We start from the raw sequence: 13,510 nt of genomic DNA, 5'->3' as shown, positions 1-13,510 counted from the left end.
AGAGCGAGAAAAGCAAAGTCTTCCTATTTATAATTAGTACATCCGAGTCAAGTCAACACTTTGACACAAGCAGTACTGGTATTGAAAATGACTTCACAGTAAAGTCGAATTCATTTTAACCAAAGTGTTGCCGTTGACGTATACTTTAACGGTTTAAATACTTTTAATCTAGCTGCGTGAGATACCGCACACACATCTGTTTCTTTTCACGCCATGCCAGTTTCCTTCTCTCTCGCACGACAACGAGCTGAGCTCAGCTCCCCCAAAACGTAGGTTGAAAGTCAACAAAAGTTGCAAATGTCACATTCAGTACTGAATACCAACCATAATTCACTTGGTGTTTTACTGTACGGGGAAAGAAATGTGTATTTAACTGTACTAAAACCACAACCCCCAGGCTATCAACATACGACACATAATGCTGTATGGAATAGGCAACGTAAATGAAAGAAGGGTAAATAATTGGCCTACTAAATTCTACGTCTACAAAGTGAAATCGTTTTTGGAACTACTCCGACGGTGTTACTAGTAAATTACTAGCTACAAATGTAACTAAATGGCCACTCGGTTACATTTGTTTACACACGCTCGTCGGAGTTGCAGGGACCGTGTTGGGTTAAAATGTGGGGGTTTTGATGTTGTTCATTTCTACATACTCTCGAGTAGGCTACCTAACATCTTGTGATGTCCTCCTGACGAGCCAAAATCTCTGTCTCTCTCATCAGACTCGCAGACATTTAGAAGGAAAAACACAGCAGATCTGTATACTGTAAAGAGGGCAGCGGCAGCCCGCTGGGGTAATCACTTGCCGTCGCTTCTGCTCGCTGTGTTTTTTGTGAATGGGGCTCATTATGCATGCAGCCTCCACGCAGCTCCATTCACAACTAACCTCGCTCGTCTCTCTCCCTGCAGGCTGGATCGCAACTAGCCTAAATGACCACAAACGGTTAACGCATGGATTATAAGATGGATGGATATTTGGATCAGCAAGTGCCTTACACTTTAGCAAATGTACGTATGGAAGAAGTCTTTTCGTTAAATTCTTTGCACTAATTTTTTAGGACTTTATGGCTACCTCTACCTCTGGCGTTCTCTTTCGATCGTTTTTCTCCACTGAGTTTTGTTTCAAGCAAGTCATATACGCGATGGAAACTCATTTTCAATTCGCTTTGAGCAATCGCAAGATCGCCACCGACTGCTGCAGTGACTAAACATAGTAATTATTGCATTTTACAGTGTTTTGTCATTGTCAATGTTCTGCTCTGGTGTGAGAACCCTTCAGTTTGTGTGCCAAATGGTCAATGTAGTTGAGGCGCTGAGAGCGCATTTGTTTTTCTTTTTCCGATGTTGGGATAGCCAGACTTCACGCTGTTTAAATTCACCTTAGCTTAAAAATGTACACATATCTTTTGGCTCTTAAACATGTACATGTAAGATCCGTGTGTCATGATAAATATAAAACATTAAACTATATTTTTAAAGATAAACCCAATAATTATTATTGTTTACATTGTTAGCTGTTAATTTATTAATCACTTTAGTGTGATACAGTAGGCTAGACACATATATATATATATTATATTACATATACTGCAAATTACCTATTGGGAGTTTGTTTTAATTCCTCTGTTTGTTATTCTGCAGAAGTCACAAGGAAATGGGCCCCTAAATAGACTGTTGATGGCAGCGAAAAGGAAATACATGGACACAGAATTACCCCCTCAGGAATCAGAAGGTAAAGTACAGTAAGAACTGCGTTGGCCTCAAGCCCCTTTACGATTATGTGACACATAGGCTTACTTTGATAATATATGTGAGCCGTCCCATAAGTACTCAGATATTATGGAGATGCTATGAGAAATACTAGACTTTTAAGTTGACAAATAGTGACTAAGTACTGGTCTAATAGTGGGCGAGTAACTTTCTTGAGCAGCTTTGTTGTTGTAGTGCTGCCCAAGGGATTAATCCTTTTCTTACTATTTGTCTTTTCAGACCTCTTTCAGGATTTAAGCCAACTCCAAGAGACATGGCTCACAGAAGGTGAGACTTGCCTGCAGGCAGCGTTTACTTTTAATTTGCATGCTTCACTGGAGAATATTGCTCTATTTGTGGATGATAAGGCTGACTTTCGTGTGGCTTGGGAAATGTCAACATGATGAATTGAGAAAATGTGAGAAAGGGTATATGAAAAATCTGTAAAACTCTTTACTGTATAATGACACATTATGTGTTACACACTTGCAGATCTTTCAATAATGTTTTCCACTGCGGAACTGGCCGTGAATGTGTCTGATGTCAAAACGGGGCTAATAACCTGATTTCTCCATTATTAGTGTGTGCACAGCATTTTAACCTGGTGTTAGAAAATTGCCACAGATGTTTGGGTTGTCTTGTTTTCTGTGCAGTATTTCAGAGGAATGCTGGAGGCTAGTCCACTCATGAGTGTAGCAACCTTCTGGTATAAAGATGACCTTTTCAGTTTAGGAGGGTTGAATTTGCAGTAAAGAGTCTCGTGGGGAGCCAAAACGCTCTGATGCAACACACATGCTCATAAACTTTACAACAGCACAAGGAAAGAAAGCAAAAAATAAAAACTGTACATTTTTAGAGTGAACACAGACCAGAAGACTATTAGCTTTTTGAGCATGTCCTATTTTGGCCATGTTGGCATGTATTCCGCATGCCAAGCCTGCAGCCAATGCAAACAAACAGCGTATTTGGCTTGTGTCACTCAAGGCACATAGCGATGAAATGGAGGCCAGTCGGAGGCAATTGTCAGCCTGTAGACTTTATAAGTGCAACGTTGACGTGAGCTCTAATGGAGCAATTATATGTCAGGACGGGACAACAACGCCGTGGCATGAGTCATTAGGCCTGTTTGGTAATGTTTGCTAAACCTCGTGCACAGCGGCAGCAGGAACACAGACCTGTGTGCTGCAAACTGTAACAAGAAAGGACAATAACCCTTTTAAAGCACAGTGCATTAAAAAGGTTATTTGTTATAGCCGGTTGATTTGATGCATTTTTTTATTATATATATATTTAGATATATATATAAAATTGTGTGTGTATGTATATAAAATTGTGTATGTATTTACAATAAAAAAGGAAATAGCCAGTCTCCAAGCTCGCAACGCATCGCGACAGCAACTGACGACATGTGAATTTATAGATTGAATTGTGAGCTTCTAGATTAAATATTGTTTTCGGTATTCGTCTACGACCAAGTAGTACGCCCAACGAGTTCACCAGCAATGCCACTTAGTTTTTACATTTTGCAGTGTATGGTCAGTGGTCACCCATGTTCTGTTGATCTTATTTAGTTTTGGCTGTAGACACATTTATTTTACATGTTGAGTGTAAATATTTCCCTTCTCATGCAGTGAGGAAATCGGTGTATGGTGAATGGGTGGTGCTGTTGTTGTGGCCAAAGGGGATTTCTTCATATTCCTAAGCACGAGAAATTGCTTATGTCGCCTTAACTCGTTGCAGCCATTCAAACGGCGTGTCCTAGCATTGACTTTGAGTCATGTACAAAAAAGAAGTAGGGAAGTCACTAGCAGATGCCCAGAGAGACAGGAAGCGGCCCGTGTGTGTGTGTGTGTGTGTGAGCTGAAGTTGAGCAAGACATTTTAGCCAGGGCCCAGCAGGGCCTATACACCCCTGACAGGACTACTGTGTATGGTGTGAGGAAAACGGCCCCGGACCCACACCTCAGGTTCCTCACCTAATTCTCATGCAGCGTCAAAGCAACAAGTTCACTTCACACCGGTGTTTCGCAGACAAAGAGAAACGCCAATGACCAATAAAACGGGCAACAATGGGAGACGCTTCAAAGTGTCATTCCATTGATGGACATTGTATTTGTATTCATGCACTTGGCCACAAAGGCCTGCACAGTGTTGAGATATCGGGCGCTGCGCCTCCGTTACAAATTGGGGCGGCGGTGGATCAGCGTGAGAGAGAGACTGAGACGGAATCAGGGGTGGAAGTTGGTAGTGTAACTTTATCAAAGTGTTATTTAACCCTAAGTACCGGCTTGTTTTTCAGCCTCCCCGGCTAAGACCTCTCCTTTCCTGTTGAATTAATTAAAGACCTTATCACGCCTGATTGTGGTTATGAGGGATTCACCAAGATTGTAAAAACTGGGTAGCTGAAGGGGTTTCTTTTTTTTTCTTCTTTTTTTTTTGTACGAACAGAGAGCGGAAGAGACGGAGAGAGAGGGGGGGGGGGGGGGGGGTAGAAAAGTTCTGAATGGTGAGAGTTCAGGAGCTTGTCACATCTTGCCACAGTGGCCTTTAGCTTTATATGACTGAGAGGCTCTGGCTCCTCCCAGGATCTCCCATTGAGAAAAAAAAAAGTCATTCAAGGTGCTTGGAAGCACCGAGGGCAACATGCGTCCACACTCGTATAAACGCACTCTCCTTCTTGTGCTGACTTGCATCTCAAAGCCCCTGACGAGGTGTTCCTGGAAGCGAGTTTCGTACACGTGCACACTGCAGTGCACAGGCACACACAGACGCACAGCGACGAGTGTACAATCACATGTGCATACACATGCACAAGCATGCATGTGCGTAGAGGCCGCGGAGACATGCACACACACACATGTACACAACCGGAACACACACAGACAGGCCATACGCAAACTTCTTAAGAATCAGGGTCTTGATCTTGTCTGTGAGCCAGTTGCCCTGACGTTCAGACATCCTTAATGTTTTTAGTATTTATTTTTTTCTCCCTTTTCTGAGCGCATGTCCAGTGTATTCCATTTTAGACATGTTGAAACCAGTGGGAAATGATTTATAGTTTGATCTGTTGGACTAAATATTGGCCTCTGGTCTGTCTCATAAAACAGCTTTATTCTTCTCCTCGGGGGCAAGAGGCTGCAAAGTTAAAGCAGGGGTAATAGTATTACCGTATAGCAAGCCACAGAACGTGGCATTATACAAGAAATCAATGTCATTTATCTGAACATGCTCCAAAACGCTATCATCCGGTTTCCTCTGCACAGGAAGCAGGGGCAGGGCTACAAGCAAGAAAGTGGATTTGAATTTCTGATTTCCTCTTTTTTTTCTCCTTGGTGTCCTTAACCAGCCTCTCTCTCTCTCTCAGTTGGTCTCCATCTCTGTGTTTTGGTTTCCATGCTGGCGTTTTCATGGTGCGGAACCCATAAGTGGACGTAGTGTGAGAGAGAAGAGGCTCCACTGCTGAGGTTGATGATTGGGTTGTCTGGGCTTCGTTCTTTTGCTCGCCTGGGTGAGGTCACGGTCCCAGAACTTGGCAGAATGTGGTTACTGTGGACTATGAACCTACCACTTTGAGAAGAAATTCAGAAGTAATGGCGACTGCTACGAGGAAGCTGCGTTTGGTCAATACTTTGAGAGAGGACTTTTGTTGGGTCTCATAATGGTCCTGTGTAGTGAGCCGAAGATGCTGAGGGGTTTATGATTGCCCACAGTGTGGTGCCATTTTATTTTTGTTAGCCATCACGGTCCAGATTGGGTTCATGATATTTAATGATAGCCATCAACTTTTCCCTACCAGTTAGCTTGCACCATGACGTAAGTGCGAGGCCCGAGCAATGGAAACACTTTAGAAAACCCAGAAAGCCCTTGTGGACTTGGACCGGTGCCAGATTAGAAGTTTGCTGGCCCTGGCTCCGCTCTAGTTTTGGGGTTAGGCCATTAAGCTCAGGACAACGAATCGAATGCCAGTGCGCTCATGGCTCAGCGGGTGAATTTGACCTTTTCACCCGCTATTTGGGCATTTGGCGGTCGGATGATGGGGGGCTTTTCTGACCTGTTTGTGTGAGTCAAAATCCAAAGCTCCAAATGCACAATTGTGAATGGGTTGGTATTCCTACAATTAGGGCCACACAATAGCGTCTGTCTAGCTCCACTGCACCTGGGCTTGGCATAACTGACTGCACTAATTCAGTTAGGCTCTAAATGAGCCTCATTATGAGAGAACACGTAATCAGGAACATTGATACTTGAAACTGTATCCCTGCAGAAAACCAACTGGGTAACAGTATCCCAGTGCTAAATAACACGGTACACATACTATATCTACATATTGACTTATCTATTTTTGAGAATCAGTATTTACTGTAAGCTCGCTGTATATTGTTTCTGAGGACTATATACATTATGGCACAGTAAACGCTTATATAACGCATTGTAACGGATACGGGGTGATATATGAACTGTATCTCGCTACATTTACTCCATGGCAGGAGAAGTACGCAGATCACGTCTTTCCGACATGATTAAGTACTGCCGCAGAAAACACGTCATTAATTCACAAGAGATAATGGCCCGGGTGACAAAAGTTCTAAGTAGCTTTAACCTCAACTTGCCCTCTCATCCACACTTCCCCTCTTTTCTTTGGTCTCATTGGTTTCCTTGCCTCTCTATAAACACTTCTAGTTTGACCTCCAGAGTGACTCCCGAGCACCTCTCAAAAGCAGATGACAAACTCCAGAGAGCTTTCTAGCCCCAGCAAATGTCCCCAATCAACCTCAGCTGGATAGGAAGAGAGGGAGAGATGTGACATCCACAGAGCTACTTAGTCTTACCACATTGACAGATCCTCACTTGTTTAGCTTGAACCGCCTGTTTAGTCTGTCTGGTTTTCTGCGATCAAAACTAATTAACCAAATGAACATGCCACTTCTTGGGTATGTTGTACTAGGTGAACATTCTGTGAAATAGCAGATAGGCTATTTTGGCCTTGCCGGTGTAGAGGGAAAAATGAGGTGGGGTCAATGATGGACCCCGGTCAACTAAGGATACAGCAGGTTCAGTTTGTTTTTGCCACACTGACCAGGGTTAAAGTGAGTTTTATGATATGCCAGTGGTTTGGAATATAGAATGGTACAAAGTACAATTGTGAGTGTTAAAATAACTTTATTTAATAATAAATAAGACTCTCCGCGTTAGATCAACCATGACATTTATAGGTAAATTTACACTCTAGTCTAGTTAAATGAAGACTGGGGATTTTACAGTGTAGTGACTATCTGCCGTGGGGTCCATTATTAAGCGGATGGTGAAAAGATAGCTTTGCCTCCCTATTGATCTGCCATCAGCTTGGTTCAATAGGTAGTCTGTGTGAGTGACAGTAACTCTGGCTCCACTATAAGTGCTGCTCTTAAAGTCTTAAATCACCCGTGGCTTTCATAGTGATGCGTCAACTTGAATCATCGGTCACGAACGATGCTCAACGACAATGGTTTCACAAACCAGTATTTACTGCTCCACTCACGATGGAGACCCACCGGACATTAAAAAAAAAAACTCTTTGAAATATTGACGAGCAACAAAGGTTTTTATGGTCCAATCATTGCATGCGTATGATACGTATGGCTTTTTGTATGCTACAATCTTGTACAATGCCATGGTCGAGAAATGTGAATTTGAAAATTTCGCAAGAAGGCAGGCCAGCAGGTTAACCACTTTCAACCTGACATCCTATAGGCAAAAACTGTCAAAGTAGCCCACAACTTGGCAGATACTCAGCGACACGTGAGTAGATTGGCTATTTTTGTGGCGCGACACCACAGTACGACAAACTATAAAACGGGTCTAAGTGGTTTAGCAGTCATCACCGAGGATGTTCGGGAGATCCTCTCAACCTAACTATGGTGTATTGATCACAAAGAAGTGCTGGCACACAGTAACAGTTGGGTGGAGGGGGTGAAGGTCACTTGGTTGCACAGAGGTTAGGCCTCGCTGTGGCTCGTGTTTCAAGCCCAAGAAAGAGGGAGAGAGAGAGAGAGAGAGTTTGTTCTCTCACCCAATAACAACTTCCATCCTAACGGCTTCCGTTTTCTCCTCTAATTTCAGCTCAGGTCCCTGACAGTGACGAGCAGTTTGTTCCTGATTTCCACTCCGAGAACTGTAAGTACACAACTCTCTGAAATGTGTGTGTGTTCATGTGTGTCTTTGAGCGAGTTTAGCTTAACACCTGTGTGAAGCCGGATGTGAACATACAATTCAGACCCACCTATGAGATATAGTCCGGAAAAGCTGTCCCTGAATTCATTATGTGCGCATGTCTGTGTGTGGTGTGTGTGTGTGTGTGTGTGTGTGTGTGTGTGTGTGTGTGTGTGTGTGTGTGTGTGTGTGTGTGTGTGTGTGTGTGTGTGTGTGTGTGTGTGTGTGTGTGTGTGTGTGTGTGTGTGTGTGTGTGTGTGTGTGTGTGTGTGTGTGTGTGTGTGTGTGTGTGTGTGTGTTTTCATGTGTGTCTGTCTGTGTGGTGTACTGTACTTATGAAGTGAAAGTGAAACCAGCGGTGTAGGGTCAGCTTTGTGTTGTGGAAGTGCCAGAGGCTAGGGTAAGGAGGATACTGTAACTTGGTGGTGATGTTACAGTAATGTCCTTTTTGGAGAACAAAGCGTTGCTGAGACCGATGGGGCACTAATGACCCAGTGGTCCTGAAATGAATTTTGATGCCAGCATTGTAAGCCACCGTCGCCCATTTGCATGGCTTTGAAAAGATGAATGGGTACGGCACAGGAAACCAGTATAAGATTCATTCAAGGGGCCAGGTACAAACATCGGCCTTTGTGCTCGTCGGAAGGTGTAAAATGGGAAAGCAAATTCCAGGGCCGCGCGGACTGGAGTGGCTGCTCTTTGAATGGTTTTCCCTTTTTCGTTGCATGTCTAAACAATGGCAATTCAGGAACTGTGTGGGGGTGTGTGTGTGTGTGCTGCTGTACAACACACTGCTAACACTTTAGGTTTTCTGCCATTCAAAGAACTACAGTATTCTCCCTTCTTGGCAACGCTGCTGACGTCAGTATATTTTACTACTTTCAACCTGGTGTCCCTATTTTGGGCAAGTAAAAAAAATAATTTTAAATAAATTATCATATTCCTCCTTTTTTGTATCCTATTTCAAGCTGATGCAGATAAAAAAAAGGCCTTCTGAAAAACTTCAAATACTGTATATAGCAACAACCCAAAAATGGGTTCCTGACCTTAATGGGTTAAAGGCTTGTGATGTAGTCTATATTTTAGCCATTTCTTAAATGGGACATTGTCATTCGCGATTGATTTTAAATGAAACTAATCTCAAAACTATAGGTGACAGCTACCCGTCAACCTCAGCCAATGTCACTTCCTCCCATGCCAAGCCCCCATACAGCCTTTGTGTGTAAACATTGCGTGATTTAACCGTGTCCCAAGTCACAACTGGCGAAGCCCTCCTCGGTGACACATGCCCTGTAGAAACATTGTCCCCTTCTGTCGGCCAACAATGGGCAGGAGGAAGTGGAGATGAACCCTGGGGCATGCAGAGGTCATGTCTACTTAACCCCCGCAGCCCCCGCCATCCAATCAGCTGTCAGGGTCTCGCTCGCGGACGGACGGTATGATCCGCAGGGTCAGGGGGGCTCAGCGGTTTGACGGGCAGCTCACTTCTAAGTAGCGGCGACGGTTCGGCGTTGACAGACAGTGCCCCCGCTGTTCACAGTCAATGGGCCCACAGAGGCGCAGTTGGTGCATCTCTATTCAGCTCGGCTTGACGGGAAAGCGAGGCTGACAAGCTGCCAAAAATATATTCATCTGCGCATTTCTGGTACGCCCCTGCGAGTCTGCGTCGGATCTGTCAAAGCCGACAGTGTACACCGTATAGAAAAAAGGGCTTAAATGTTTTTTTCCCATGCCAACGTTCCATTGACGGTTCCTGGGTACAGAGTGTTTCTCTCTTACCTCCACCCCCCCCCCCCCCCCCCCAAAAAAAAAACAACTTAACTATGCAGGTGAGTCATTTGTTCTGGAAACTCTGTCACGGTATATATAAAAAAAAAGAAGACACAAGCACAGAGCAAACCTCCTAATCCCTGTTGACCGAAATATAATTGAAGGCTTGAATTGAAAAGGCGCCGTGGTAAAATTGAACATTGTTGTTTACTGAGTCAGGTAGTTACCTGCATGGGCGTGGTGGAGTCAACACAGAGGCAGATAATGCCGGATTGATTGCAATTGGTTAGCACGCTGGTTTCACGCACTGAAAATGGCAGATCTTGAAGCTTGCAACGCGTCGTGTACATCGGCTATAGTTTCAATGCGCGATACAGCATGCAACTACAAGTACAAGTCAGACATAAAAAAACTAAATGCAGAGAGCTGTGACACAGGCGGTGAGGTCAAAACCGTTGGGAAGTATCGGAATGCTAGATCAAGAAGCAAGACAAAGAAGAGGGTGGTGGGAGGCATGGGGGGGAGCAGGGATTGTGCAATACCTGCAACATCTGCTAAACCTATCTGATCTCGTCCATTCTCCCCTCACTTAATGGCTAACAAGTGTTGCTCTGTCCGTGCGCTGCCATTGAGGGAAGGTTACGCAAACACACAACGTTTTATGTACTTGACTGGCACACGTGTTTGTCTAAAATGTAATTAAGCCATTGTTGGTGATAACAGCATGCCATAACTTTCCCCTCAGCGTGCATGATTGAGTCAGCAAGGCAAAAACTGTAGGTACAAAGAAAAAGGTTTACTGGTGTGTTTGATATCTGTGGACTGACAGCAGCTTCGGGGGTACGAGTGTTGTCGTACAGAATCCATTTTCTGTTTCCTGCCCATTGACAAATAACCACAGGGAGGCATCACTCACACTCACAGCAAATACATTCGCCTACTTCTCATAATTTGTGAAAAGATGAAATCTCACGTAACCACTTAAGACCTACTGTATATACTTATATATATATATAAGCTCACAGCGTGTTGCATAATTGTGACACGTTGTGAGCCTGAAGAACGGCTATATAGGTTCACCATTTTTGAAAATGTTTGACATTTTGAAAGATTCTCATATTGACACGTCAACATGTCACTTTTCACATTTGAATTCACCTATGATGAATTGCCAAAGACGGGGGACGCCAGGTTGGAAGAGATCAAAAGCATACATGTGGCAGCATTGTCCGCGTCGTCCGCCTGAGTGAAAGAGCTCAGTGCGAGTCGGCCCGGAGAGGACCGGCCCTCTTTGTCCAAGTATGTTGTTTACACTCGCAGAGATGTGACCCATTCATAAATGTTCTCCTCGGTGTAGAAGAGGAAGTGTGCCTCCACCTCCCTCCCTGCTGCACTCCCCCACCCCACCCCCCGCCCAACCGCCTCCTTTTTGCTCTCCTTCAATCTCCATTCATAAAAAAAGCCCTACAGTACTACAGACCTCCCCCCTTCCCCCCCATTCTCTCTCTCCCCCCTCATTCCTCTCCTTCTCCTCCTCTCTCCAAGTGGATACTCTAGTCTAAACCCCTCCCTCCCTTCCTGTGCCTGTACAAACTAAAGCCCAATTTAAAACTCTGGACACCCTTCCCCCCCTCTTTCTCTCTCTCTCTCTCTCTCTCTCTCTCTCTCTCTCTCTCTCTCTCTCTCTCTCCCCCCCCACTCTACACATTGAGTATTCCAAGATGTGAACTAATCCAGTGATTTCTGTGCTGTGTGGGCCGATTGTTTAGATTTGTGTCTTGTAGTAATTATATATAGGAAGTTGTGGCTATAGAATGCTGTTGCTGTTGGTTTTCTCTTTTTTTTAGAGAGAGAGAGAGAGAGTAGATAGAGGGGGAGGGAGAGGGGGAGAGAGTGAGAGAGACTGTGATTTTGTCCAAAAAAGGGGAATTGTGAACGAGTAATAAAAGGAGAAAGAAACGGCTAAAACAGGAGAAACTACAGTAAGCCAGTTCTGTATGTTTCCCAGCAGTCTGTCTGTCTCTCTGGATGTGTGCGTTTCTGCCTCGTCATGGATTCACATCCTCCCCCCCCCCCCCCCATCTCTCTCTTCCTCTCGGCCTGTCTGTCTGGTCATTCGGGCTGATTTTTCCTCCCCTCGCTCGCTTCAGATCGGAGCTGGCCCAATCAGTCCCCATTTGGAGTGCAGAGGAGAGAGTGAATGGGTGAACCAACCCCTCCCTTTCTCTCTTCCCCTCTCCGCTGAAAAGAGAAGCATGCGTCCCTGTGTTCTCTCGGCTTTCCAAAATACAGCTGCTACGCAACAAAGTCGGCGAAAACAGCCAGGTGACACGCAGATTCTGCTAGCTCTGGGGAGGTCATCACTCTTGTGTGTGTGTGTGTGTTGTGTGCGTGTGTGTCTGTGCTTGTAGTACTATACTTGTGAGGGCTAAATGTCACAATGACCCGTTGTGAGCTTGTACATCTGCTATTTTGGGAAAACAATTCATGGTCTTCATAAAAATCACCGTCCTAAAATGTTGATGTCCTCACAAGTGAAGTAATGCAAAGTGAACGTGTGTGTGAATATGAGCAGTGGTTTTATTGGCCGTGACGGGCACTCATCCATCCAGGCATGCACATTGGAACACTCGAGTTGGTGTGATGCATACACATACAAACATATACTCTCAATGCACATATGTACATGTACAAAGAAACTTTCTGCATAATGCTCTACATAACCACACGGTACGCACACATGTACTTTCGACACTCTCCCCATACTACACGCATGCTTTTTCTACATGTGCTTTATGTGCATACACACACACGGCGCAAGCACACACACACACGCCAAGCACACACACACACACACACACACACACACACACACACCACACACACACACACACACACAACACACACACACACACACACACTTGAGCCCCAGGGTTTTATGAATGGGCTGGTTGTGAGAGACTGGCTGAGGCAGCAGATTGAGTTAAGGGGAGTGAACCTCCATTCATGAAAAGCGGGGAGTGGGGGATTTAGGGGGGGGCTGCCTGTTACTCCAGGAGAAAACTCTCGGCTAGTATGTTCCCCTGCCACTCACTCTACACTGGACAGAGCTTTAGTATTTCATACTGTCCTCAATTGATTTTACTGTGTTTTATTTTATTTGTAATGGACACACAACTACCAGTTTATTCCCAGCTTGTGCTGAGAAGGTGTTATTAGTTGTTGTACATGTTTTCTCCCCAGAACAAATGATATATTGTAGAACAACAAAAACTGTAAATAAAATAAAATAAGGTAGGTAAAGGGAAGAAAAAAAACGTAATAAGTTTGTTTCTTTTTACCCCTGTTTTTATGGAAACAGTACTTTTTAAGTAAGTTTGTTTCTTTATAGCCCTGTTTTTTATACAAACTGTATCTCCATGCGGGCTGCCGACCAAACCCGATGAAGCATGGCTCAGTGACGGGCCAGACGCGCATGAGGCAGGGGTGATAGGCGTGAAACAGCCTCCAGTGCGTGTTGATTCAGTGCAGCGCTGTCAAAGCCTAGTGGCTGCGGGGATTTGAGCCAGGCAGGCCCATACAGCCCGGCGTTAGAGCAGCCACCGGCTCTGTCAATGGACGGCACTGTGTGTTTTATTACAAGACAGAGTGTGTGTGTGTGTGTCGCAGAAAAAGAGTGAGAATGTTTACCTGTGCGTAAATGTGCATGGGGAGAGGAAAAGGGAAACAGGAAAAGAGAGCACATGTGTTCCTGACTGTACATGCATGTGCCAGAGGAAGCCCCCCCCCCCCCCCCCCCC

At 44.7% G+C, this 13,510-nt stretch overlaps 1 protein-coding gene across 3 annotated transcripts in view; it reads left to right on the top strand.

Annotated features, from left to right (window-relative positions):
- Positions 1–671: 671 nt before the first annotated feature.
- Positions 672–13,510, top strand: part of etv4 (ETS variant transcription factor 4) — a 44,012-nt gene continuing 31,173 nt past the window's right edge. The window contains exons 1-5 of one of the 3 annotated variants that reach the window (XM_083787356.1): positions 672–797; positions 913–1,011; positions 1,645–1,735; positions 1,993–2,040; positions 7,851–7,904. In XM_083787356.1, coding sequence (XP_083643482.1) covers positions 955–1,011; positions 1,645–1,735; positions 1,993–2,040; positions 7,851–7,904 — 250 coding nt within the window. In that variant the 5' untranslated portion in view covers positions 672–797; positions 913–954. The other 2 variants (XM_083787355.1, XM_083787357.1) reach the window with 2 other exon arrangements.

The sequence above is a fragment of the Protomyctophum parallelum genome (genome assembly GCF_964188405.1).
Source record: "Protomyctophum parallelum genome assembly, chromosome: 17".
Classification (NCBI taxonomy): Eukaryota; Metazoa; Chordata; class Actinopteri; order Myctophiformes; family Myctophidae; genus Protomyctophum; species Protomyctophum parallelum.
Note: the sequence above shows the minus strand (reverse complement) of the source record. Positions and strands in the feature narration are given on the sequence as shown.